This window comes from Neomonachus schauinslandi, chromosome 9 (genome assembly GCF_002201575.2).
Source record: "Neomonachus schauinslandi chromosome 9, ASM220157v2, whole genome shotgun sequence".
In the NCBI taxonomy this organism is placed as follows: domain Eukaryota; kingdom Metazoa; phylum Chordata; class Mammalia; order Carnivora; family Phocidae; genus Neomonachus; species Neomonachus schauinslandi.
This window is the reverse complement of record NC_058411.1, coordinates 71,154,866-71,179,725: the sequence shown is the minus strand read 5'-3', so window position 1 is coordinate 71,179,725 and position 24,860 is coordinate 71,154,866. Positions and strand designations below refer to the sequence as shown.

The 24,860-nt window shown below is 39.9% G+C and overlaps 1 protein-coding gene across 1 annotated transcript; it reads left to right on the top strand.

Moving 5' to 3' along the window:
* The first annotated feature begins 233 nt into the window (after positions 1-233).
* RNF212B (ring finger protein 212B) lies at positions 234-24,113 on the top strand. Its single transcript, XM_021695435.1, has 14 exons — positions 234-333; positions 3,038-3,090; positions 3,481-3,555; positions 13,154-13,269; positions 14,117-14,177; positions 14,906-14,934; positions 15,906-15,952; positions 16,175-16,217; positions 16,378-16,438; positions 17,549-17,597; positions 21,564-21,603; positions 21,876-21,976; positions 22,234-22,295; positions 24,048-24,113. The coding sequence occupies exons 1-14, from the start codon at positions 234-236 to the stop codon at positions 24,111-24,113; spliced, it is 903 nt and encodes a 300-aa protein (XP_021551110.1).
* Positions 24,114-24,860: the final 747 nt, after the last annotated feature.

The following is a 24,860-nucleotide window of genomic DNA, read 5'->3' as shown; positions in this document are numbered from 1 at the left end:
TATATATGTATTTTTTCTTCTTTAAAAATGGTATAACATAGTTTGTGGTCTGCTTTTTTTCACTTCAGAGGTGTATGTACTTCCGTACAACCAACTGGAATACCCACAATAATAGTGCCTATATCCCCAAAAGATAACAGAAGCTAAGCAAGCATTGTTACATAGATTTTGGAACAGCTATAATTATATTATGCTCCAGGTTATTTTTTCTCTTTCTCTTTGTCTGTTCCAGAATGGATTGGTTTCACTGCAACCAGTGTTTCCGAAAAGAGGGGAACGATTTCTTTGTCACCAGCTGTGGCCATATTTTCTGTAAAAAGTGTGTGACTCTGGGTGAGTGCCTTAACTGTTTTCAGATTCAGGCAAAAATGTTTTTAATCTAGAAATAATGATTAGCCATTTCTCTGTGTGACTTGGGATAAAAATCACATATTGGGCCAAAGTTAGTATGGATACAGTAGGAAGCCGTTGATTATGGAAATTTGAGGCACCCATTAATAAAGAATAATTTAGCAAATGGAATATCTAATACTTGAACACCAAAAGTACTTGTCAGTGTTTTTTTTTTTTTTTAAAGATTTTATTTATTTATTTGACAGAGAGAGACACAGCGAGAGAGGGAACACAAGCAGGGGGAGTGGGAGAGGGAGAAGCAGGCTCCCCGCAGAGCAGGGAGCCCGATGTGAGACTCGATCCCAGGACCCTGGGATCATGACCTGAGCCGAAGGCAGTCGCTCAACCGACTGAGCCACCCAGGCGCCCTGTCAGTGTTTTGAGACCTGTGACAGGGAAAGCCACAAGGTTATCGGACTAATTAGAGAATAGAGAAAAAAATAAGTGTAATGAATAGGAATTGGGGAAAGTTTGGTTGATAACAAGAGTCATTTCTGATGGGAAGTGGTCTAGCCTGTGAAATCAATTTGATTAGAAATGATGATGATGATGAAGATGATAATGGTGGTGGTGGTGGTAGTGATACATTTACAATTTAAAAAGTATTTTCCAGGGAGCCTGGGTGGCTCAGTCAGTTAGGCATCTGCCTTCAGCTCAGGTCATAATCCCGGAGTCCCAGGATCAAGTCCCATGTTGGGCTCCCTGCTTTGCGGGGAGTCTGCTTCTCCCTCTGCCCCTCACCCCACTGGTGTTCTCTCTCTCTCTCCCTCTCTCTCAAATAAATAAATAAAATATTAAAAAAATAAAATAAAAAGCATTTTCCAGGGGCGCCTGGATAGCTCAGTTGGTTGAGCGTTCAACTCTTGATTTCGGCTTAGGTCATGATCTCAGGGTCCTGGGATTGAGCCCCAAATTGGGCTCCCTGCTCAGCGGGAAATCTGCTTGTCTCCCTCTCCTTCTCCCTCTGCCCCTGTCCCCGCTCCTGTTCTCTCTCTCTCTGAAATAAAGAAATAAATCTTTAAAAAAAAATAAAAAGTGTTTTCCACATGGATGAATTTTATGTATCCTTACCACAGTCCCAGGAGGTAGTTATTAGTAGACCCATTTACAAATGAGGAATAGTTCAGATAGGATAAGTGATTTGACCAACTTCTTGCAGCTATTAAGTCTTAGAAATGAGACTTGAATTTAAGGGGTTTTTTTTCATGCTACAATGCATACAAGGTATAGAAATAGCCCAGAAGAGGGACTTAGGATAGGGTGCTTTGATCAGGGAAAGATTTCATAGAAGAGCTGTTGCTTCAGTAGAGTTTTGAATAATAAACTGGAGTTGCCAAGTGGATAAGGCAGGGAAGATCATTCTAGTTTAAGAGAACAGTATGTATAAAGGCATACCACATTATAAACCCTTATAAACCCATAATGCAGGGGGCTACACATCATTAGGATTGGTAAAGCATAGAGAATAAAGTCAGAAATGGTTAAGAGATGAGGCTAGAGAGGTAGGCAATGGCCAGATGATGGAAAGTTCTATATACAAGACTGAAGAGACTGAACTTTATCCTGCAGGTGATAGAGAGCTGGGGAAGTTTCTTTGTTTTGCATTTTGTACTTGTTAGCTCAATCTGGCAATAATATGGAGAGAAGACTGGGAAAAACCTTTAGTCCTCAAGGAAAGAAGAGGGAGGTTACTAGCCTCTGGAGAAGCTTTTTTTCTTTATATGGATCTCATGACCCTTTTAACTTACCTGCTAAAGTAACAAAACTGTTTACTATGGTAACAGCAGCTCACCTTGGAGAGGTTTGTCTCAGTGAAGCCTATGTCATGTGATGTTTTCTCTTGATGTGGCATTTATCTTAATCAATAACCAGCACCACTACTAAAATTTAGAGAAAGATTAGGAATTTTAATTTTTACATCTTTCAGATTGGGTTAATTAGAGAATGAGAGCAGGAGACCTTCAAAGCAAGTTCCAGGAATATTAACAAAGTGAGAACAGGGCAGGAATAATTGGGGAGTTTCTTGTAGTATCTACAGTGTGCCTACTGTCAGGTTGATGGGGAAAAAAAAGAGCAACCTACAGTTGAAACCATTGGTACTCTTGTGTTCTTCCTAGTACTCTCATAAGTTTACTCTAGTACTTTTGCTGTCCCCTCATCTGCAGAAGAAAACTGGGAATTCATAAGGAGGGGATGGGTAGGGACGCCTGGGTGGCTCAGTCAGTTAAGTGTTGGCTTGGGTTATGGTCTCAGGGTCTTGGGATCAAGCCCCATGTTGGGGTCCCAGGTCAGTGGGCAGTCTGCTGAAGAGTCTGTCTCCCTCTCTCTCTCTCTCTCTCCCCCCCCCTGCCCCTCCCCCAACGTGTGCACACACTCTCTCTCTCAAAATAGATAATAAATCTTTTTTAAAAAAAGAGGAGATGGGTAGATCTACAGTGTGAAAGCCGTACTTGTCATCAACATACAAGTTTGGAAATACTGATTTTGAGAACAGAGCTCAAGCTGATGTCCTTTTATAGTACAAAAATATCCTAAATTCAGTAAGAACCTGTTTCTTGCTAGCCTACTTGACTGTTACCATGTACTTTAGGAAGATCTTATCTCTTGCCCATAAGAACCAAACTTTTTTTCCCTTTCCCCCTAGAAAAATGTGCTGTTTGTGGAACTGCTTGCAAACATCTGGCTCTTTCTAATAATGTAAGTTTTTCTCCCCCTGCCACAAACCATCTTATCCCATTCCTGGTCTGTAGGAAGTACACAAGGAGTACAGTTAATGAGTGACTAAGCACTGAAATTTAAAAAAAAGAAAGAAAAGAAACAAAACTCACAGATAGCAATTGTAAAAAAGGGGGGAGTAGTTAAACAACAGATAGAATTATTTGTGGAGGCTGCTATAGAAGCATGAGGTAAGGAGGATTAGAACATAAAATCGACATCTCCTAGGACAGTGGTGAGCTTCCTCATACTTATCATAGTGGAATAACACCAGATGCTTTAGAAAGAGTGATACAGCCTTTGCCATATTTGTCAGTATCTTACTTCATTCCATTGTGGATATGCTCAGTGTTTGTCTTAATCTCTTCATAGCTGAAACCTCAGGAGAAGATATATTTCAAAAGCCCTGTGGAGACAGCTTTGCAGTATTTTAGTCACATCTCTCAGGTATGAGAAACAAAAATGAAGAAAATCAGATTCACCAGGCAAATTCTAATTGCATCTTATTTTTTTTAGATCAAAGATTCTCTTTGATTTATTTGTACACAGTATTTTTGTATTTGTACACAATGGAGAGAATTGACTGTTCACTTGCTTTCTTCCCTAATGATACAAATCTCAACAGTTAACTTTTTTACTGACCCCAGACCTGTGATAGACTGTAAAAACCACTATGTAGCTGATATCTTGCCTTATACTTCTTGGTTCTATTAAGTAATTTTTAAGAATAAAGAAGGCTCTAGGGATACCTGGGTGGCTCAGTTGGTTGTGTCTGACTCTCGATAATGGCTCAGCTCATGATCTCAGGATTGTAAGATCAAGCCTCACATCTGGCTCCACACTGGGCATGGAGCCTCTTTAACATTCTCTCTGTCCCCCTCCCTCAGGTCCTCCCCCCCACCCCCAAAAAAGAATAAAGAAGGTCCTAGGAGCTTTATCATCTTTCTGTGCAGTCTAATGAATCTTCTAAAAATTGCTTTGGATATATAGGCCTGACCCTGTAGTCAGTGGATTCAGTGGGCTAGCTCTCAAATTTTGCTTAAAGACCTATGTTCAAGATGGAATTTCTTGTCCCCCATTCTCATTTTTCAGTAACCTTTTTTAGTAATGCATATATATTTAATTCTTTTCATGTTTAGAATTGGTTGCCTGAATTTTAGAAAATATTTTTCTTTCCTGATGCATCATATATTTGCATACTGTTGACTTGGTCAAGAGCAATAGGAATGTGGTAGGAAGTGGAGAGAAGACAAAATAACCATTTGAGAGTTCCCAAATTGTAAAAACTTTGGTTTTCTCCTTCCACTCTCCAGTTCTCCACTGAGATTATTTTATAGCTTAATGGGATTTCTATCTTGGCGTGTTTCTTGAGAAATTTTATCACTATTTTTTCTTCTGTACTCTTACTTCTCATTCTTAGAAGAGTAGTCCTTTCCTTAATGTGAAGATGATCCTTTGTCATGTTCTGGCTGAAGATAGTAGATTTAATTTTTTGTTGGTGTCTCACCCTTCAATCCTGACTCTGGAAATAGAGGAAGGGGAATTAAAGCTTTCACTGCATTCTGCTTTTAGTTGCTTGGGTGAGCCATCATATTTGAGATACTATTTAACATTACAGGGAGATAAAATCTAGCTGAGACTCAAGGAGAAATGTAAACAAGGTCACATGAGCAAGAGAAAGAGCAGACTTTTGGTTAATAACTAAACTCAGGATTAGCTAATGATCAGTAGAGAAATTATATGTAGTCTGAATTCTAACCTGCCTAATCAAGAGACCAATTACACATGGTCAAATAATCAAGATAAAATAAATGGAAAGTGTCAGTTAATCATCACTTTAGTGAAATGTGTTTTCCTAGTCTGTGAAGTTGAAAAACTGATCCAAATAATATCTAGATTGCCTCATTCAGGCCTCGGCTCAGATTTTTTTTTCTCAGTCAGACCATTACTGACTCTCATATATCAAATGGTAGCCCCAGCACTGTCTAATTCTTACCCTGCTTTATTTTTCCTCATAGCTCTTATCTCTAACATTATATACTTATTTATTGTCTGAATCCTGCACTGGAATGTAGGCTCCATAAATTCAGAGATTTGGTAGGTTTTGTTTGTTGTTATATACCCAGCTCTTTGGATAGTTCTTAATATGTAATAGACAGTCAAAAATTACTAAATGATTGAATGGCATATTGATCTAAATATCCACTTGTGTTTTAATCATCCCAGATCTCTGTAATGACCTGCCAAGGGCGTTTTTCTGCTGTACTACTCCATGGCCAATAGTTAAAACTTCCTGTTTTGAAATCTTTACTCACCTCTAGATAAAACTATCTAAGTATCTTTGGGGATTAGAGAGCCTCCTATAGACCTGTAAGCTTTCTTCTAATCGTAGGTCATAGACTGCACCCTTATCCATAACTAGTCATCTTTCAAATGCATCCAGTAATTGTTCCTTTTTCAGTAAAGCCTTCCCTGATTCCTGTAGGCAGATTTTTGCACTGTCCTTTGTAATCCTATAACCCTTGCTCTTTCTTACCTCTGCAAAAGTGTTTTAATTTATTTGTTCTTATGTCTGTTTCTCTCACTTAACCCAAACTTTTGAAAGGCAGGTATCAACTTTGTATTGCCCAATGGCTAATGAGGTACCTGGCACAAATTAAGTGAATAAGAAATGTTTGTTAAATGAATGAATGCACATTAAGGCTGGGAGGGAGGTGGAAATGGTTCAAGGTGAGGTCAGAGAGAGAGGCTTGAACCTATATATAGGGACTTGTAGGCCATGGTAAGGAATTTAGATTTTCTTCTAAGTGACAGTGGACACCATTGAAGGGTTTTAAGCACAGAAATGGCATTATCTGATATATAATTTTAAAAGGGAATCTGGCTGCTGAGTGGAGAATGGACCGTAGAGAAGTTAAGAGTAGAAGCAGGGAGACCACGTAAGGGGCTATGGGAGAAATCTAAGTAAGACTTCTTGAGCTAAAATGGTCGCAATAGAAATGGAGAGGGGTAATCAAATCTGAGATGTTTTCTAGGAAGAACTGGTAGAACCGTTGTTGATTTGAATGTGGAAGATGAGAAAGAGAAAGGATTTGAGGAAGACATTTGGGTTTTTTTCTTGAGCAAAACAAGACAAATTTATGGGATGATTATACTCTTTACCAAGGCTGAAAAGACCTTTTGAGGGAAAATACCATTTTGGATGTATTAGGTTACAGATGCTTGTTAGGGCTCCAGGAGGAGAAATCACAAAGGTGGATAAAGTTACTATTCTGAAGCTCAGGACACAGTCAAGGATAGAGATACAAATATGGAACTCATTAGGATATAAATTGTTTTTAAAGCCTTGGGACTGGATGAGATCACCCAGGGAAGGAGCCCCTTCAACATTTAGTGATCAGGTAGAGGAGGAAGAGAAGTTAGCAAAGAGTAGCAGTGAGTGAGTGGAAGCAAGGAGAGTATGGTATCACAGAAACTAAGAAAGGGAAATGTTTCAAGAAGGAAGAAATGACCGGCTGGGTCAAATGCTGTTGAGACATGAAGATGAGGGCAAAGGAGGGAGGACTGGATTTGGCAACCTGAGGATTATTGATGACACTCACAAAAGCATATTGTGGAGAGTCTTGAGAAAGAGAAACACATTGGATTGCATTGGTAGCTATGTGTCTACATTCTGTCCACTTCTTCACCTCCCATACCTCTTCTCAACCCTCTGCAGTCTGGCTTCATTTAGACTATCTCACTGAAATTGCTCTTGCTAAGGATATTAGCAGCTTCCTTGTTATCAAACCCAATGGATACTTTTTTGTTTTTGTTACTGTACTTGATTTCTTAGCAGCAGTCTAGGCCCACTCTCTCCCCCTTAAAATATTCTTTCTTTGGCTATTGTAACCAACTTCTTTCTCTCTTTTGTATTTATCTTTCTCTGTCCCTCTCTTGAATAGTTATATTTCTCAGGTTCTATACTAGACACTTACACTCTCCATGGATAATCTCATTCACTCCCATGCTTCAGTTATCATCGACATAGGGATCACTTCCAATTCTATTATGTCCAGTAAAGATCTCAGCTTAAATGGAGCCTTCTCTGACTGCTGTATTTAAAATGGGTACCTCCTCTTTATTCTTTGTCCTAGAGACCTTTTTTTTTTTTAAGATTTATTTATTTATTTTAGGGAGAGAGGGAGAGAGAGCGTGAGAGCGGAGGGAGGGGCAGAGGATGAGGGAGAAGGAAAGAAGCAGACCAGTGAGCCTGAATCAGGGCTCCATCCCAGGACCTGAGATCGTGACCTGAGCCGAAATCAAGAGCCACCCAGGTGCCCCTGTCCTAGAAACCTTTTTGTTTCCTTAATAACACTTGGATAATTTGTAATTTTTGAGGTGTTTATTATATGTTCCATAGACTGTAAGCTCCATAGAGGCAGAGACTGGCTTTGTTTTGTTCATCATTGTATCCCATGCAAAGATCACAGTTTAGCTACCTAGAAAGCACTCAATAAATCTTTGCTGAATGAATGAGTGCTCCCTGCCCCCACCAACTTCAGGCATATATCCATTTGCTGACTTGATATCTTCACTAATTCCATATGTCCCAAACTTAACTCAGTATTCTTAACACCCCTCCACCTGGCCCACCCTTCACGTACACACAGAATAGGCTACTCTTTCTATTTCTATCATGGTAAATAACTGCCATCCACAGAATGACCAAACCAAAAATCGATAAGTCATTCTTGATTCCTTCTTCTCTTTGCATTTCCTTTTTTTTTTTTTTTTAAGATTTTTTTATTTATTTGACAGAGAGAGACACAGCGAGAGAGGAAACACAAGCAGGGGAGTGGGAGAGGGAGAAGCAGGCTTCCCCCCGAGCAGGGAGCCGAATGTGGGGCTCGATCCCAGGACCCTGGGACCATGACCTGAGCTGAAGGCAGAGGCTCAACAACTGAGCCACCCAGGCGCCCTTCTCTTTGCATTTCCAATCCATTGTTAAATCATATTATTTCTGTCTGTCTAAAATACTTGAATCTTTCAGGGTGCCTTGGTGGCTCAGTTGGTTGTGCATCCAACTCTTGATTTTGGCTCAGGTCATGATCTCAGGGTTGTGAGATCTAGTCCCATGTCGAGCTCCATGCTCAGTGCGGAGTCCGCTTGACATTCTCTCTCTCTCCCTGTCTCTCTGCCCCTCCCCCCACTCTTGTGTGCACGTGCACTTCCTCCCCCCCCAAAATAAATAAATAAAATCTTAAAAAAAAACCTTGAATCTTTTTACTTTATCTCCAGCCTTCTAGTTCAATTCATCATTGTTTCTATCCTGGATTATTGTAGTAGCTTCCTAACAGATCTTTTGACCTCCAGTCTTTTCTTTTCATATCAGTTCTCCATATTGAAGCCAGGAAATCATTCTTTTTTTTTTTTTAAAGATTTTATTTATTTATTTGTGTGTGAGAGAGAGAATGAGCACGAGAGGGGGGAGGGTCAGAAGGAGAAGCCGACTCCTGACTGAGTGGGGATCCTGATGCTGGTCTCAATCCTGGGACTCCGGGATCATGACCTGAGCCAAAGGCAGTCGCTTAACGACTGAGCCATCCAGGTGCCCAAGATAGGAAATCATTCTAAATATAGGTATGATCAGGGGGTGCCTGGGTGGCACAGTCAATTAATTGACCGACTCTTTTTTTTTTTTTAAATATTTTTTTTATTTATTTGACAGAGAGAGAGACAGAGAGAGAGGGAACACAAGCAGGGGGAGTGGGAGAAGGAGAAGCAGGCTTCCCGCTCAGCGGGGAACCCGGATGCGGGGCTCGATCCCAGGACCCTGGGATCATGACCTGAGCCGAAGGCAGACGCTTAACCAACTGAGCCACCCGGGTGCTCCGATTTGCATACATTTTCTCCCATTCTTTGGGCCCATCCATCTTAAAATTAAGAACAATTAACCCCGATGTCCATTAAATAAATATAAATAGGAAGAACAGACAAAATAGGACATTGAATAGAGTGGGAAATAGGAGAGATTGAAAGAAAAAGAGGGAAAGATATAAATTCACAAAAAAGAAAAATTCAGAGAAAAAGACAGAAATGGATATATAAAGACTTTCATAAATTTAGTGTTGGGGTTAATAAACTTTTTTTTTTTTTAAGATTTTATTTATTTATTTGAGAGAGAGAGAATGAGAGAGAGCACATGAGACGGGGAGGGTCAGAGGGAGAAGCAGACTCCCTGCCGAGCAGGGAGCCCGATGCGGGACTCGATCCAGGGACTCCAGGATCATGACCCGAGCCGAAGGCAGTCGCTTAACCAACTGAGCCACCCAGGCGCCCCAATAAACTTTTTTTTTTAAATTTTTTTAATTAATTTTTTAAAAGATTTTATTTATTTATTTATTTATTTGCCAGAGAGAAAGACAGAGAGAGAGAGAACACAGCAGGGGGAGTGGGAGAGAGAGAAGCAGGCTCCCCACCGAGCAGGGAGTCCCATGCGGGGCCGATCCCAGGACCCTGGGATTATGACCTGAGCTGAAGGCAGACATTTAACGACTGAGCCACCCAGGTGCCCTTTCTTTTTTTGCCCTGAAGATTTATTTATTTATTTTACAGAGAGAGCATGTGCTTCAGTGGGGGGAGGGGCAGAGGGAGAGAATCGTCAAGCAGACTCCCTGCTGAGCGCAGAGCCCATGGGACTCCATCTCACAACCCATGAGATCATGACCCATGAGATCTTGACCTGAGCCAAAACCAAGAGTTGAACGCTCAACCAACTGAGCCACCCAAGCAACCTGATAAACTTTTTCTTAAAAGGCCAGTAAATATTTCAGGCTTTGAGGCCATACAGTCTCTGTTGCAACTACTCAACTCTGCTGTTGTAGTACAGAAGCAGTACTAGACAGTATGTACACAAATGGTCATGGTGTTCCAGTAAACTTTATTTACAAAAACAGGCAGCTGGCCATGGTCAGTAGTTTGCTGACTTTGAGGTCATATGTTTTGCTACCATATACGTAAGTAATTACCACATACACCATTTGAGAAAATCAGGTCAAGGCCTGATCTCATCAATAGACCAGACCAGTTCTTCATCCCTTACTTGAATTAAAAAGTTGAACAACTGAGATAATCAATGATGCCTTTGAACAAGAAAGGTTTATTTAGTCTAAAATTATTTTACCTGAGAAGTAGGAGGTAATCTGTCAATATTTAGGACTTCTGAATCAGTATGCTTGAGGTTTTTTTAAATCACTACTGAGCAGGAGTTTGTAGTGTGAGAAGTAATATTGCTTTGATCACAAATTATGCAACTCAAAACTTAACTTCCCAGGGTGCCTGGGTGGCTCAGTCAGTAAGCATCGGCCTTTGGCTCAGGTCACGATCCCAGGGTCCTGGGATAGAGCCCCGCATTGGGCTCCCTGCTCAGCAGGAAGCCTGCTTCTCCCTCTCCCACTCCCCCTGCTTGTGTTCCCTCTCTCACTGTGTCTCTCTCTGTCAAATAAATAAATAAATAATCTTAAAAAAAAAAACAAACAGAAAACAACTTAACTTCCCACCTGGTGGGCTGCTATGGTTTTCCTATTCAGAGTGGGTACCTCTGATACCTTATTAACAGTCCTCTAATTGCTTTTGATAAGGAAGCATTTTTAGGGGTCTTTTCTGCTCAAATCTGTTCTCTTTGAGCCCCACAATAATCTACTTCAATTATAAATCTGAACATGTGAGTGCCTTTTCAAGACCCTTTGGTGGCTTTTCATCACCTATGATTTCAGATTTTTCAGAGTGACACCTAGTTCTCTTAATGGTCTGGTTTCTCCTGACCTCTCCAATCACATCCACAATGACCACCTCACGTCTTATATACCAACATAAGTTCTTATGTAGGCTATTTATTACCTAATCTATAAGGTAGATTTAGTTCTTTGCAGTTCTTTTATGCACCATATAGTTTCATACCTCTGTGCCTGGAATGCCTGACTTCCACACTCTGAAGACCAAATAGTTAACTCTTTTTTTAAAAAAATATTTTTATCTGACAGAGAGAGAGAGAGCGTGCAAGCACAAGTAGGCAGAGCCAAAGGGAGAGGGCGTAGCCCGCTCCCTGCTGAGCAGAGAGCCCAACGCGGGGCTCCATCCCAGGACCCTGGGATCATGACCTGAGCCGAAGGCAGTCGCTTAACCTGAGCCACTCAGGCGCCCCAAGATTTATTTATGTATTTTAGAGAGAGAAAAAGAATGTGTGTGCATCAGGGGAGGGGCAGAGGGAGAGGGAGAATCTCAAGCAGACTCCCAGCTGAGCACAGAGCCAGACATAGGGCTCCATCTGAAGATCTTGAGATCATGACCTGAGCTGAAATCAAGAGTCAGACACTTCATCCACTGAGCCACCCAGGTGTCCCTCTTTTTTTATTGTTATTGAAGAAAATGGTCTTTTGTCTATAGAGTTGTCCCCAGTGTGGATTTTGTTCATTGTACCCTCGTGGAGTCATTTAATAATGCTTGTCTGTGCTTTGTATTTCCTTAATCAGGGGGTGGGTGGGAGGTTGGGGGTGGGTGGGAGGCAAGCCTATTTTATAGCAGTGTTGTGCTCCACCAAGAGGTACATAATAGTCTTCCATCTCTTGTTTTGTGTGATGGTAGCCAATGATGAACTTTACATGGATCCATTAATTCAATAGGAGCTACAAAATGCTAATATTTAATTCTGTCATTCCTAGCTCATTTTTTAGGTGGAATACTTCTATAAAGAGAAACTTCCTTTACTCAATTGTATGATTACCTTGAGATATAATTTAAAATACTAAGACCTTTAGATACTATGAAATGAGGGAGTCAGTTTCATAAAAGATAGATAAGACAAAAAAAAAGATAAGACAAACCAATAGTTTGTGAGAGTCAAAGGTAGATAATGAGTTTACCAATTCCTTTGAAGTAAATTAAGTTAGGATCAGGCATATTTCACTGCAAACTGCTCCCAAGAATGGGTTAAGATGTTTGGGATACTGTCTCTTGGCTAAACATTACATCTATCTGTAACATCTACTGCTCCACAACCCCTTGCCACCTTAAGTAACTCCTGGGATTCTGAGTGGCTTTTTCTGCAGCTGCACTGTTGAGATTTTTTTAAATGATCATATTTTATTTTTATGAAAACAACCACTTTTTAAAAAAAACTAAAGAAGACTATAATGAAATCTTATGTAACTAGAATTAGTTGAGTTTGGTTTTGATTGGAAAGGAAAGAGTCTAGAGCCTATATAAACTTTTAAGAACAATTCCATAGTAAGGTGGCAAAAGCAATTTGGAAATAAAGGGCGAACAAAAAGTTTATGACAAAAGTACCAAGATCTAGGGAAGGACCTTAGACAAAAGGTTTCTATTCTGAGTAGGGAGGAAGCAGATGAGACATAAATACTGCTGTGTATTCAAAAGTAGAGCCTGACAAAGCTAAAACACTTTCTAAATATTAACTTTTGCTCTGATTCAGTAATCCCCTGAAAGGCACATCAGTATATCAAATGGTAAAACAAAGCAAAAGATAAAATTATTTGCCCATGCCCAGAAATAAAATTCAGGAATAGGTAATCTCCTTCTATGCTTCTTTGCCCTTTACTGTAGCAGCATAAACAGCCTGCAAGTGCCCCTGTGTGAATACCTTGGGGAAAGTAAATTGGTTACCAGTGTTTTGTAATAGCTAGGAATGTGGAAGTTGAGTCCAGACTAATAGTAGACAAGTTAGGTCAAAACCAGTTATAAGCTTGAAAAATTTTTTTGCTATCACTCTTCTTGCTCAAGATGAAAGCTTATGTTTTTAAAGGACCATTCTACTGTGCCAGAATATTCTCATTAAGATATTAAAAAGTCCTTGTCCTGGAAATGAGAAACTTTGGCTTTCCTTAGTGCCAAATCCTCCAGTTTTGGGGAATCATGGATTAGGCCAGATGCTCTGGAAGAAAATGATCAGTATTAAAGGATGAATTGATGGATTTCCCTTTGTTGCCAGAAGTAAGAGGAAAGGAGATATGGGGGTATATGTCAAAGATCTATTTTTCCCTGGTAGGTGTGGAGTTTCCAGAAGAAACAAACAGATCTCCTCCTCGCCTTTTATAAGCATAGAATTACAAAGTTAGAAGCAGCCCTTCAGGAGGCACAGCAGACGGTGACCAACCAGGAAATGTAAGTGACAAATTAAATCACCAGAGAGCTTTTTTTTCTTTCAGAGGAGCTGTAGCCCTTATTTCCTTACGGTTGCAAAGCCTGAACATTGTTGCATGTGTTTATGTTTGTCTTGGGTAAATCAGGTACAGAATTTTTGGTCCCCTCAATCCCCATTTTGTTTTTCTCTTTCTTCCCTGTAGGGGCCCTCCTCACTTTATAGCTTTCCTCTTGTACTTCCCTGTCAAAAACTGCTTCTTTGGAGAAATCAGGCATAGCTTTTCAGTGATAAAGATGAGAGATAGCATTTAAAATGTTACCTCTAGGGGTGCCTCAGTGGCTCGGATGGTTAAGCATCTGCCTTCAGCTCAGGTCATGATCCCAGGGTTCTGGGATCGAGTCCCACATCGGGCTCCCTGCTCAGTGGAGAGCCTGCTTCTCCCTCTCCCTCTGCTGCTCTTCCTGATTGTGCTCCCTTGCTCTGTCAAATAAATAAATAAGATCTTTAAAAAATAAATTAAAAAAATGTTACCTCTAGGAGAGCATATTTTGGAAATCTTAAGCCAAAAGATGGAATCCTTAATGGACGTTTTCAGACAGCAGCAGGCCAGGGGTGTGTGTGGAGAGGAAATGGAACTCTATGTAAACCCATCTGAAATCATACCCAGTGACTGCTTATTTTGTCCACCTGATTCTCCCGGCCATCAAACTCTGCCTCTGTCTACTGAATCCCTAGATCTCTGACAGAGATACCTTGTATAGGGACAAGCATCTCTCTATAAGCATTAACTAGATGTCAACAACAATAAAAATTGGGGTTTGTATCCCACTGATCTACTGGAGATGATTATTTCCATCTTTTGCATAGAGAGCTGTCAGTCTTAAAGAAGGAAAATGGAGAACTGAAGAAATGTCTTGCCATTCTAAAGGTAAATGAAACAGGTATTCCTTACTATTATTTTCTCTCCTACTTTTCCCATCTATCTAGCTGACTAGATGCTGTATAGAAAATGTTTCCTAACTTTTTCCACATCGTGGCATAAATAACTGATAATATTTATACAACAAGTGCACTGTAATAAATGGTCAAGGCCACAGAAGAGCTAGGAGGACTGAAAGGATCAGTATGTAGCACACTGATAACCCATTCTCGAACATCAGTAAGTCACGACATACCATTTGGGAAACTCTCTTATTGAAGAGACATCTGTTGTAACTTAAAATTTCTCTTCAAGAATCCCAAGGCACCTTAGGACCCTTCCTCTTCCTCCAATCCAACTCTATTTCCTAGACATTTCTTGCTTCCTAAGAATGTTCTTTGTATTTATATGATTTTCCTATTGATCCTATTGCTGTAACTATTCTAGCACATTTTATCCTGTCATTTTCCTTTCTCTCCCCCATAGACTCTCCATATTTTCCCACATAAATCAGTCTTTGGGATTCCCAAAGTGTTTTTATGAAAAGGAACTAAAATTTCATTCCGTCAAAGCTAGTAATTTCCTAGGGAAACATTGCTATTTTTTTCTCCTACTGGGAATCTTAGCAACCACAGCTAGAGGACATTGCAGCTTAGTTATCTAGCAAGTAACATTCATTGATTAGAACCCTAATCCTAGCTGCAGCTTCCTTCACTCCCATTTTTTTTCACCTACAGGAATCTCCAAATTGGTACCGAGGAAGCAGGTAAGTTTTATCAGGCCCCATACTAGCCCTGTTTGAAAATTGCTGTTCTTTTTAGACTCTTGGCTGCAACACCTGTGTGGGCTCTAAGGTGGAGGAAATGGTTGATGAATTTATCTTTCACTTCTCCAGTTACTCACTGAAAAGGGCTGAAGTGAAATCTTGAATGTAATGCTCACTCTTATGAAATTCTACTCATCCTTCAAAATTCAACTCACATATCACTTCTTCTGTCAAGACTTCATTAAGCAGAGTTTGATGTTCTATTATTCATTTATTCAACAAATATTAAGTGCTATTTTTTATCAGGTACCATGCCAGGTGCTGGGTGTACATCACCAGTTAGTCTGTAACCTACCAACTATTAAATGTTTTTTTACCTCAGCCCTGTATTGGTGGGTTAAGAGACATGGCTCCTGCACTCACAGAAGTTACAGTCTAGTGTTCTTTCATGCTTCGGTACTTCTGCTCTACCCATCATAACACTTAAACATTGCTTTTATTTATTTTTGTCTCTCCCACTAGCCTGTGAACCTTTCAAAGATAGGAACTCTATTCTAGTTATCTTTGTAATCTCAGGATCAAGGATGTATAAACACTAAATAAATGCTTGTTAGAGAGATGAATGAGAGGATGGCAGGAGTGAAGGAATGATGGATTTATGAGTAGATGAACAGATGGATAGATGCATGTAAAATTGAGAGTACTTGGTAAGGCACTGAGGGAAGGAAGAAAGGAGGACTTCAAAATTTCTCCTATTACAGGCAGTAGAGAAGATCTCACTTAGGGTTAGAGAGCCAAGGAGTCTCATATGGAAACTTTGCCTCCTTATTTTGAGATGATACCTGTAATACATGATAGTAAGCAATTTGCGCTCAGATAGTAAGCTGTTATTTCTATAAACAGTGATCTGATTGATCCTCTCAGGGGACACTTAACTTCTGCTTAGAGCTTCATCTTTTTTTCCCTTGCAGGTTGGCCACACCTCGACCAGTGGGCATTACTTCTCCCTCACAGTCAGGTAGAGAACACTTGTTTGCCCAGATATCTATGTGAGATGAATAAATCTCCTTCTCCCATATAGAGGGTAGTTTCCTCTCAGAGACTATAATGAGATTTTCCCAATCTTGTGTATGATATGAGAAGAACATACAACCAGATGCCCATTTGTAACAGGTTGGCTAGGCAAGGCAGGGCACGGCACGGATGGCAGCTCTTCATTCCTCACTTGATTCTCTTCCAGTCACTCCACGACCCAGTTCTCAGCATAGCAGCCTGGTGGTCAGGTGAGTAGGAAGCCTACATAGCCACATGAAAACTGCTGGCAAAAGTTGGAAGATAAAAGAAATACCTAGATACGTCAGAGGTAGGGACTGAGGAGACTTTAGGTCTATGTCAAGTTTCACACCAGGTTTGTTTGTTTTCTTTTTGTCTCACCTTATACAGTCGGTCCCCCTCAGTGGAATCTATCCCTTACAGAATGTCTGGCTTTAGTAGTTTGGGACAAGTAAGTAATAGACAAGTAAGTAATATTTACCTTCTCTTCCCAGATTGAGATTTTTTTTTTTTATGTTATGTTAATCACCATATATTACATCATTAGTTTTTGATGTAGTGTTCCATGATTCATTATTTGCGTATAACACCCAGTGCTCCATGCAGAACATGCCCTTTAATAACCCATCACCAGGCTAACCCATCCCCCCACTGTCCTCCCCTCTAGAACCCTCAGTTTGTTTCTCAGAGTCCATAGTCTTTCATGGTTCGTCTCCCCCTCCGATTTCCCCCCCCTTCACTCTTCCCCTCCTGCTATCTTGATTTCTAATGCTAAATGAAAGCAAAGATGTCAGGCAAGAATATTAAGCTTATATTGGTTTTGGTATAAATTATCCAATGCCATGCCTGGACTCTTTTCTTTTGGCAGTGCTAAAAAGAAAAAATGTTAGAAGCTAACACAGAGAGGGGCGTCAGAGTGGCTCAGTCAGTTGGGCCGGTTTTGGCTCAGGTCATGATCTCTTGACCTCATGATCTCATGGGTCATGGGATGGGTGGGGCTCCACACTCAGCAGGGAGTCTGCTTGAAAGATTCCCTCCCTCTACCCCTCCCCCAACTCACTCGCTCTCACTCTCTAAAATAAATAAATATGTCTTTAAAAAAAAGAGAATCTGGGGCGCCTGGTGGCTCAGTCATTAAGCGTCTGCCTTCGGCTCAGGTCATGATCCCAGGGTCCTGGGATTGAGCCCTGCATCCGGTCCCCCTGCTCAGTGGGGAGCCTGCTTCTCCCTCTCCCACTCCCCCTGCTTGTGTTCCCTCTCTCGCTGTGTGTCTCTCTCTGTCAAATAAATAAATAAAATCTTTAAAAATAAATAAATTAAATTAAATTAAAAAAAGAAGCTAACAGAATGAATGGGATGAAAGTAGTGCAAACTATTCAATGACTGAATTAACAGTAATAATTCATTTTGGAAGTAATAAAGTGTGTATCCTTCTGGACTAGCATGCCTATTCTGGCAGAACAACATATGCTTCAATGTGTAGATGTAGAGAAATAACAGAATATGGAAGCCAGAGAATTGGGGTATAATTATTAATTGATGTTTATTATTTGTCCATTAGGGAGCCAGAGGCCTGCAGGGAAGAAGCACTCCCAGGGACTCTTATATTGGTGAGAAGGGAAAAAAAGGGTCAGAAACCAACATATTTTGTGCCAGATACCAGCAGATTTCTGGTTTTCTCTGCAAATATAATGCTATTATGCATTTTCTGTGCATAATATAATGCCGTTTGTTTTTTTCCAGACATTGATTCCATGTATCCAGAGATATATTACTACTTTTCAAGTAATGATATTCCTGTTCTCAAACTGATAGGAGGAACTTTTTTTTGAGCAATAGAAAGTCATTGAAAACCTCTGGTCAAGAGATGGAGGGTAACTTGAGTAAAATAGATTTGGATTTTTTTAATTGCCACAAGATGGCAGTAGAAGTTAGGTCTAAAAGGAAGGTTAACTAGACACTGATTATGTTAGCCTGCAGTGTATCAGGCTTCTTCACTGTGTATTAAACTTAAAAATATTCCAGTGAAGAATAACCACTTAATTTCTTGTCCCTTTCCTCTTAGAACTATTTTTGTTATTACTATTTTCAAGGGCATTAGCCAGTCCATAGAGAATACTTAATCAGAGAGGATTTCCCTTTCTTTCACAAGACGCAATTGTGAAATTTGCACATTTCTTTCTGGATAAACATTTTTGAAAATCACCAAATAGTTTCCCTCTGATTCTTTCATATTCACCCTTTGAAAAATGTAGAAGTTCTACAGAATTTGTCAGGTTAGTAGTAATATTCTCTCTTTCGTTCCTGATTTTAGTTATTTGAAGCTTTCTACTTTTTTTCTTGGATAGCCTGGCTGAAGACTAGCCAATCCAGTTGAACATTTCAAAGAAACTACTTTTGGTTTTGTTGATTTTCTGTGTTTTTCTATTCTCTATTTCATTTCTTTCTGCTCTAAGCTTTATTTCTTTCCTGGGTTTAGTTCTCTTTTAGTTTCTTAAGACAAAAGTTTGGATTATTGATTGGAGATCTGCATTTTTAATGTAGACATTTTCAGTTATAAATTTCACTCTAAGCACTGCTTTCATTGTGTCCTATAAGGTTTAGTATTTTCTGGCTTTGTTTTCATTCGTCTCAAAGTATTTTCTAATTTCTTTTGTGATTTTTTTTTTTGAATCATTGGTTATTTGGCATTGTGTTGTTTAATATCAACATATTTTTAATTTTCCCAGATTTCCTCCTATTATTTTTAATTTCATTCCATTGTGGTAGGACAAAATACTTTGTATAATTTAGATACTTTAAAATGTATGGCATGGGGCGCCTGGGTGGCTCAGTCAGTTAAGCATTTGCCTTTGGCTCAGGTCATGATCCGGGGGTCCTGGGATGGAGTCCTGTATTGGGCTCCCTGCTCAGCGGGGAGTCTGCTTCTCCCTCTGCCTCTGCCACTGCCCCTGCTTGTACTCTCCCCACAGAGCAGGGAGCCCCCTTCTCTCTCTGCCCCTTCCCCAATTCGTTCTCTTTCCTCTTTCTCTCTCTCAAATAAATAAAATCCTTAAATATATATATATATATATCTAACAACAAAGTCCTAAAAGACATGAAGCAAAACTAACAGAATTGAAGAGAATCAGAGGGAAACTATTGGACTTAATACCCCACTTTCAATAACAAATAGAACAACTAGATAGAAGATAAGCAATGGAATAGAAGATTTGAAAAACATTATATACCAACTAAATCTAACAGACTTCTTCAGAAGTTGAGCTTCTTGGATGTGTAGATTCATTTTTTTTAACCTAATTTGGGAAGTTGTCAACCATTATTTCTTCAAATAGTCTTTCTGCCTTGTTCCTCTTTTTTCATCTTCTAGAAATCCCATAATGCATATGTTGATATACTTGATGGTGTTCACCAAGGTCTCTGAGTCTCTTTTCATTTTTCTTCATTATTTTTTCTTTCTCTTCCTCACATTGGATAATCTCAATGGACTTTAAATTGCTGACTTTTTTTCTTCTGTTTGTGCTGATGAGCTGCTCTAGTGAAGTTTTAATTTTTATTACACTTTTCAATTCCAAAATTTATATTTGGTTCTTTTAAATATATTTTTTCTTCATTAGTATTCTCTATTTGTTGAGATACCATACTCATACTTTCCTTTAGTGCTTTAGACATAGTTTCCAAAGATATTTGAGCATATTTAAAATACCTGATTTAGGGCACCTGGGTAGCTCAGTCGGTAGCATCTGCCTTGAGCTCAGGTCATGATCTCAGGGTGCTGGGATTGAACATCTCATGGGACTCCCTGTTCACAGGGAGCCTCTCGTCCCTAGTCAAGCTCTCTCTCGCTATCTCTCTCTCTCTCTCAAATAAATAAAATCTTTTAAATAAAATACCTGATTTAAAGTCTTTGTCTAGACAAAGTCTAGGCTGGGCTTAGTCCAATGTCTGGGCTTCCTCAAGGACAGCTTCTATTGATTGCTTTATTTCTTTATATGGGTCATACTTTCTTGTTTCTTTGCATACCTCATTTTTTTTTGGAAACTGGACATTTAAAATAATATAACATGGTAATTCTAGGAATCAGATTCTTCCCCCTCCCCAGGGTTTTTTTGTTCTTTCTGTTTATTGTTGTTTAGTGACTTTTTAAAAATAATTCTGTATAAAAATAAAATCTGTATTGTCATGTAGAGCCACCAAAGTCTCTATTCAGTTAGTTTAGTGGTCAGCTAATGATTGGACAGAGAATCCCTTAAACACTTTGAACCAGTAAGTCTCTCAGTCTTTGCTGAGGGATTCTGTGTGTATGTGTTGGGGTTCACTTTCAGCACTTAGCCAGGCAATTGACAACTGTGCCTTAGCCTTCAACCTGCTTGTATGACCTCACGGTAAGAGACTGGGGCCTTTTCAGGTCTTCTCTGAGCATGCGTACAGTCCTGCATATGCATATGGTCTAGATCCTAAGAATGTGTTGTTTTCAGAGTCCCCACCAAAAACTCATTCCCCATCTCTTCATCTAAGCTTTCCCATTAGCCTATTATTTGCCCCAATTGATGTGCACATTCTCAGGCAGCCCAAACAAACACTTCTAATTGTTTACAGCAAACACTCCTGGGGAGAAGGCTTTTCACAGGTGGTAAACTCTAAGCATCAATTCCTGATGAGTTTGCGCTCCAGGTCAGGTCAAATAAAGGCAGCCTTGCAAGTGGAGTCTTCCAGTTGCCACTGGATGGGTCAAATGATTATTTTCTGGGAATGAGGCTTTGAAAGAGTTGCAACCCCATTTCATCCCCGCGATGACTGCCAGAATGTTGGTTTTCAAGGCTACCACGGAGCTGGAGGAGAAATGGGAATAGGGCAAGTTAAAATGCCACAAAGTTCATTGTTTTTAACCTCATTTGGCTATTTTTCTGGAATAAACATTCCCTAGACTGCTGCAAGCCCTTTGTTAATTTAGAGTTCTGAAAAAGTTGATTCTGACAATTTTTGCCAGTTTTCTCATTCCTTTTATGGAAAGAACTTTTGGAGGTCCTTATGCCATCATTTTTGCTGTCACTCCTAACCAATTTAATGACCCTTTGTCTTTAGCCATTCTTTCTGGTAATCCCCATCTTAGAGGGGAAACGAAAGCACAGATATATTACAGCACATCCAAGCAGTAATGAATCCTGGTGCACAAATTAATGAAAGAGATGGGGGGCCTGGGTGGCTCAGTCCACTAAGTGTCTGCCTTCAGCTCAGGTCATGATCCTCGGGTCCTGGGATTGAGCCCCCACATGGGGCTCCCTGCTCAGCAGGGAGTCTGCTTCTCCCTCTCCATCTGCCCCTCCCCCCGTTTGTGCTCTCTCTCTCAAAATAAATAAAACCTTTAAAAAAAAGGAGAGAGAGAGAGGAAAGCAACTTTAGGAGACACTGCTAGGTGATTTGTGAGCTTTTTCACTTGCTATTAGCCCTTAAGCCTAACATATATACTGAAAATCTTTGGTCCCCAGTTTCTTTGCCCAGGTCCCAAGTATACCTGAATGAATCTCTTCTCCAGTTCATGGGTTATCTCACAGGCTCATTTTTATGTTTTCCAGAAACCCCTTCACCAGCTTCTACTCACAGCCTATCTTACAGGTAAGTAATTATGCTTCCTTTCACTGGGGATCTGTTCACACTGTAACCCTGGGGTTACTTTTCTACTGGCTTATACCAGTGAAGTTTATAAATCTACCTTGTAAACAAGAGAGCATTTAATAGTACTGTGTCTTATATATGTCCAGATTACTTTCAGTCGCAAGCAGGGTATTTATTTCCTGTCTTGTCCAAATATATAGGCTCTCCCCTTCTATATGCTTTTTACCTTTACCTTCCTTTTCTCTGCTGATGCTTCTATTTCCCCTCCGTAGGCCTTCACCTGCCTCTTCTGGACAGGGGATTTTTTCTTTCAGACCATCCCTAAATGGTGGGGATTCAGGCCACACAAGAGTCCTCACCCCCAACAATTCAGGTATGTTAAATAACATTCCCGAAGGAATGGAGCTTCAACCATTGGCATATATACTAAAATGAAGATTTTCAAGGTGAAACGAAGTTAGGAAAAGAATGGACTTTATAACCTACCTCTTAAATTGCTTAGCCAAGTCTTTTTCTTTCTGAGTAGTGTCCTACAGATTAAGACCTACCTATTTACCCTGACCCATAAGTAACACTGCCAAAGAACTGCCCAAGGGAGTTAACTTTCACCATTCCAATTCTATCCTCCAGGTCAGAGGGAAAGCAGAACCCCACTAGAGAGTCTTTCTGGTTTCCAGCTACCAGTCCAGCAGGTGAGCCCTGGCTAATCTAATTTGCCTGCATGTGAAAAACTCACATGGTTAGGCCTGCACAGAATGCCTTTTTGGTCACCTGTTAAGGTGGTGGAATATAACCAGTGGAGAATGACAAGGGTTTCAAATGTGGTAATCATATGTTCACAATCTTCCAGGATGGTCTCAGTTTCAAAGATTCTATCCTACTATCAGATTAGCTTCCTAGTTTGGGGTTTAAAAATTAGGTCACATGGTAGTGAATGGATTTAAACTGAGAGGTCCTGGCCAGTGTGAACTAAGTGTGTAGACACAACTAACATTCCCAAAAGTTCCACAAAAAAGTATTTCAATGGAATATATCTTTTGGGCAGAGGTACTGCTTGAACAGGGAAAAACCACGTGCATGTCTCTAGAGATGGTTAGAATAATGCTTTATAAATTTATGGGATTGATATAATGTAGGCAACAAGAGGAAAAGGGCATTGGAACGAGAAGAGAGGTTTGTAAGAAGCTCTACATGAAAAGTCCAGTCTTGACCTTTAAGTTAACTTTTATGGCCCAGGTTTTGAGGATATTTAGGCCCTTTTTCAATGCCAAGCTCCTGGTGACCCCAAGGACATCCTAAGGTAGGTAAATATTTTGCTCTCATATTCCAAATGCCCTTTATTTTCATTGGCAAAAAATTAGGATCTAAGCCCTAAGAGGCACCACTGGGGAAATAACATCCCTGAGATCCTCACAAATGGAGGGATTAACCTACAGATGAAAAAAGAATTGAGACATATAAACCATCTACAAATATATGGCCCCTAATTGGATCCTGATTGAAACAAACTGTAAAAAAACGAAAACAAAAACATTTATAAGAAAGTTGAAAACTGAATATCTCTTGGATATTTGATATTAAGGAATTGTTAATAGTTTTCTTTTGTAGGCATAATGGTTGTTATGATTACGTTTTTTTTTTTTAAGATTTTATTTATTTATTTGAGAGAGAGAGAATGAGAGAGCACATGAGAGGGGGGAGGGTCAGAGGCAGAAGCAGGCTCCCTGCCGAGCAGGGAGCCCGATGCGGGACTCGATCCCGGGACTCCAGGATCATGACCTGAGCCGAAGGCAGTCGCTTAACCAACTGAGCCACCCAGGCGCCCTATGATTACGTTTTTAAAAATAGTCTTTTTTTAGAGATAACATACTAAAATGTTCAAAGATAGGAAGTTAAATGATTGTCCGGGTTTTGCTTTAGTATAATCTAGTGGACATAGGACAGAGAGAGTAGAAATGAAAAAAAATTGGCTAGGAGTTATTTGTTGAAGTTGGGTGATGGATACTCATCAGCTCATTATACTACTCTACTTTCGTATTTTTTGAAAATTTCAATAATAAAGTTTTAAAAAAAGTTATTAAACAAGTACAACCTCCCCAGAGGCATAAGAATCCTGCCTCGCTGGTAATCGTCTATCGGCATAGTCTCCAGGTCTCCAGTCTCCTCCCCAGGTCTTCCAAAATAGTTTTGTTTAAATATTCTGGCCTTATTACCATAAGCCACTAAAATGTTCTAGAGAGTTTCATAATTAGCAACAAAGCCTTTGTCACACTAGGTGTATCAAATCTTAGTTTGGAAAAGTTAGTTATCACACAATGGAGAAAACTGGGGCAGCAGCACTGGTGATGTGCTATCTTGATAAACTTCATGTAATGGTTTGAGAGGGCCTTAATTACCCTTTTTGTTATAAATGCCCATATCTGCCTTCCTGCCCTCTGCTGCAGACTCTCTACGAACAGAGACAGATGGGATTAGCCAGGTCAAGAGAAGCATGGACTATTTCCAGATAGATCGTCTTCAAGGTCTGATTTTTACATATTGCTTAAGGAAGACCTGTAGCATACAATACCCATTAAGTGTGATGGCCTTGGAAAATGTTTCCCTGCCTTGTTTCCTGGTTTCACTGTGTACCCTTCTCTTGACTTTTACCATATACACTCTGTATTACCTCCTAGGAAAATGGTCAGGTGTTATATAAGGCTAGTACTTCAGGAGGATGTTTAGATATCTCCCACACTCATGTAGCTCTCTCATTTCCTGCAACTTAAAGGTTGTAAAAACAATTCTTGGCATCACTGGGGGTGAGAGGTAATATACTCATTAAGTATGGTTTATTTCTATATTTCATTCTTTTAGCATTGGATATATTCTTCCATTGCCAGTGTTAATAAGCAACAACTCTGTTCCGTGTCCTAATTTATTATACTTCTGTTTGCCTATTGTTTCCTCTATTCCTAGTTAACTATGTTGACTTTCCTTTCTGTCAGAGACCCAGACTTTCAGCTTACTAAAGTATATAGATAAAATAAAGATGTCCTTTTATTGTTATTGCATTGGTTTTATATTCTAAGCTCTCGAATGGTGGAATGGGCAAAGACCACCACCACTGACATGAAACCTGTATTCTTCTTCGGGTACTAAATAGAAATGAGAAGTTAAGTGGGTCAGCCACAGGCAGGCAGGCCATAAGCAAAAATATTGAAAAAGTGTAAAGATAGCAAACATCTGCCAGAAATAAATTAGGTCCTGGGAATGAC

What these genes read in the sequence shown, in the direction of transcription:
- RNF212B (XM_021695435.1), top strand. Translation starts at nt 234, where the DNA reads ATGGATTGGTTTCACTGCAACCAGTGTTTCCGAAAAGAGGGGAACGAT. An exon ending in ATTTTAGTCACATCTCTCAG is followed by an intron (nt 3,556 to 13,153) that starts GTATGAGAAACA and finishes TTTCCCTGGTAG; the next exon opens with GTGTGGAGTTTCCAGAAGAA. An exon ending in CCTCACCCCCAACAATTCAG is followed by an intron (nt 21,977 to 22,233) that starts GTATGTTAAATA and finishes TCTATCCTCCAG; the next exon opens with GTCAGAGGGAAAGCAGAACC.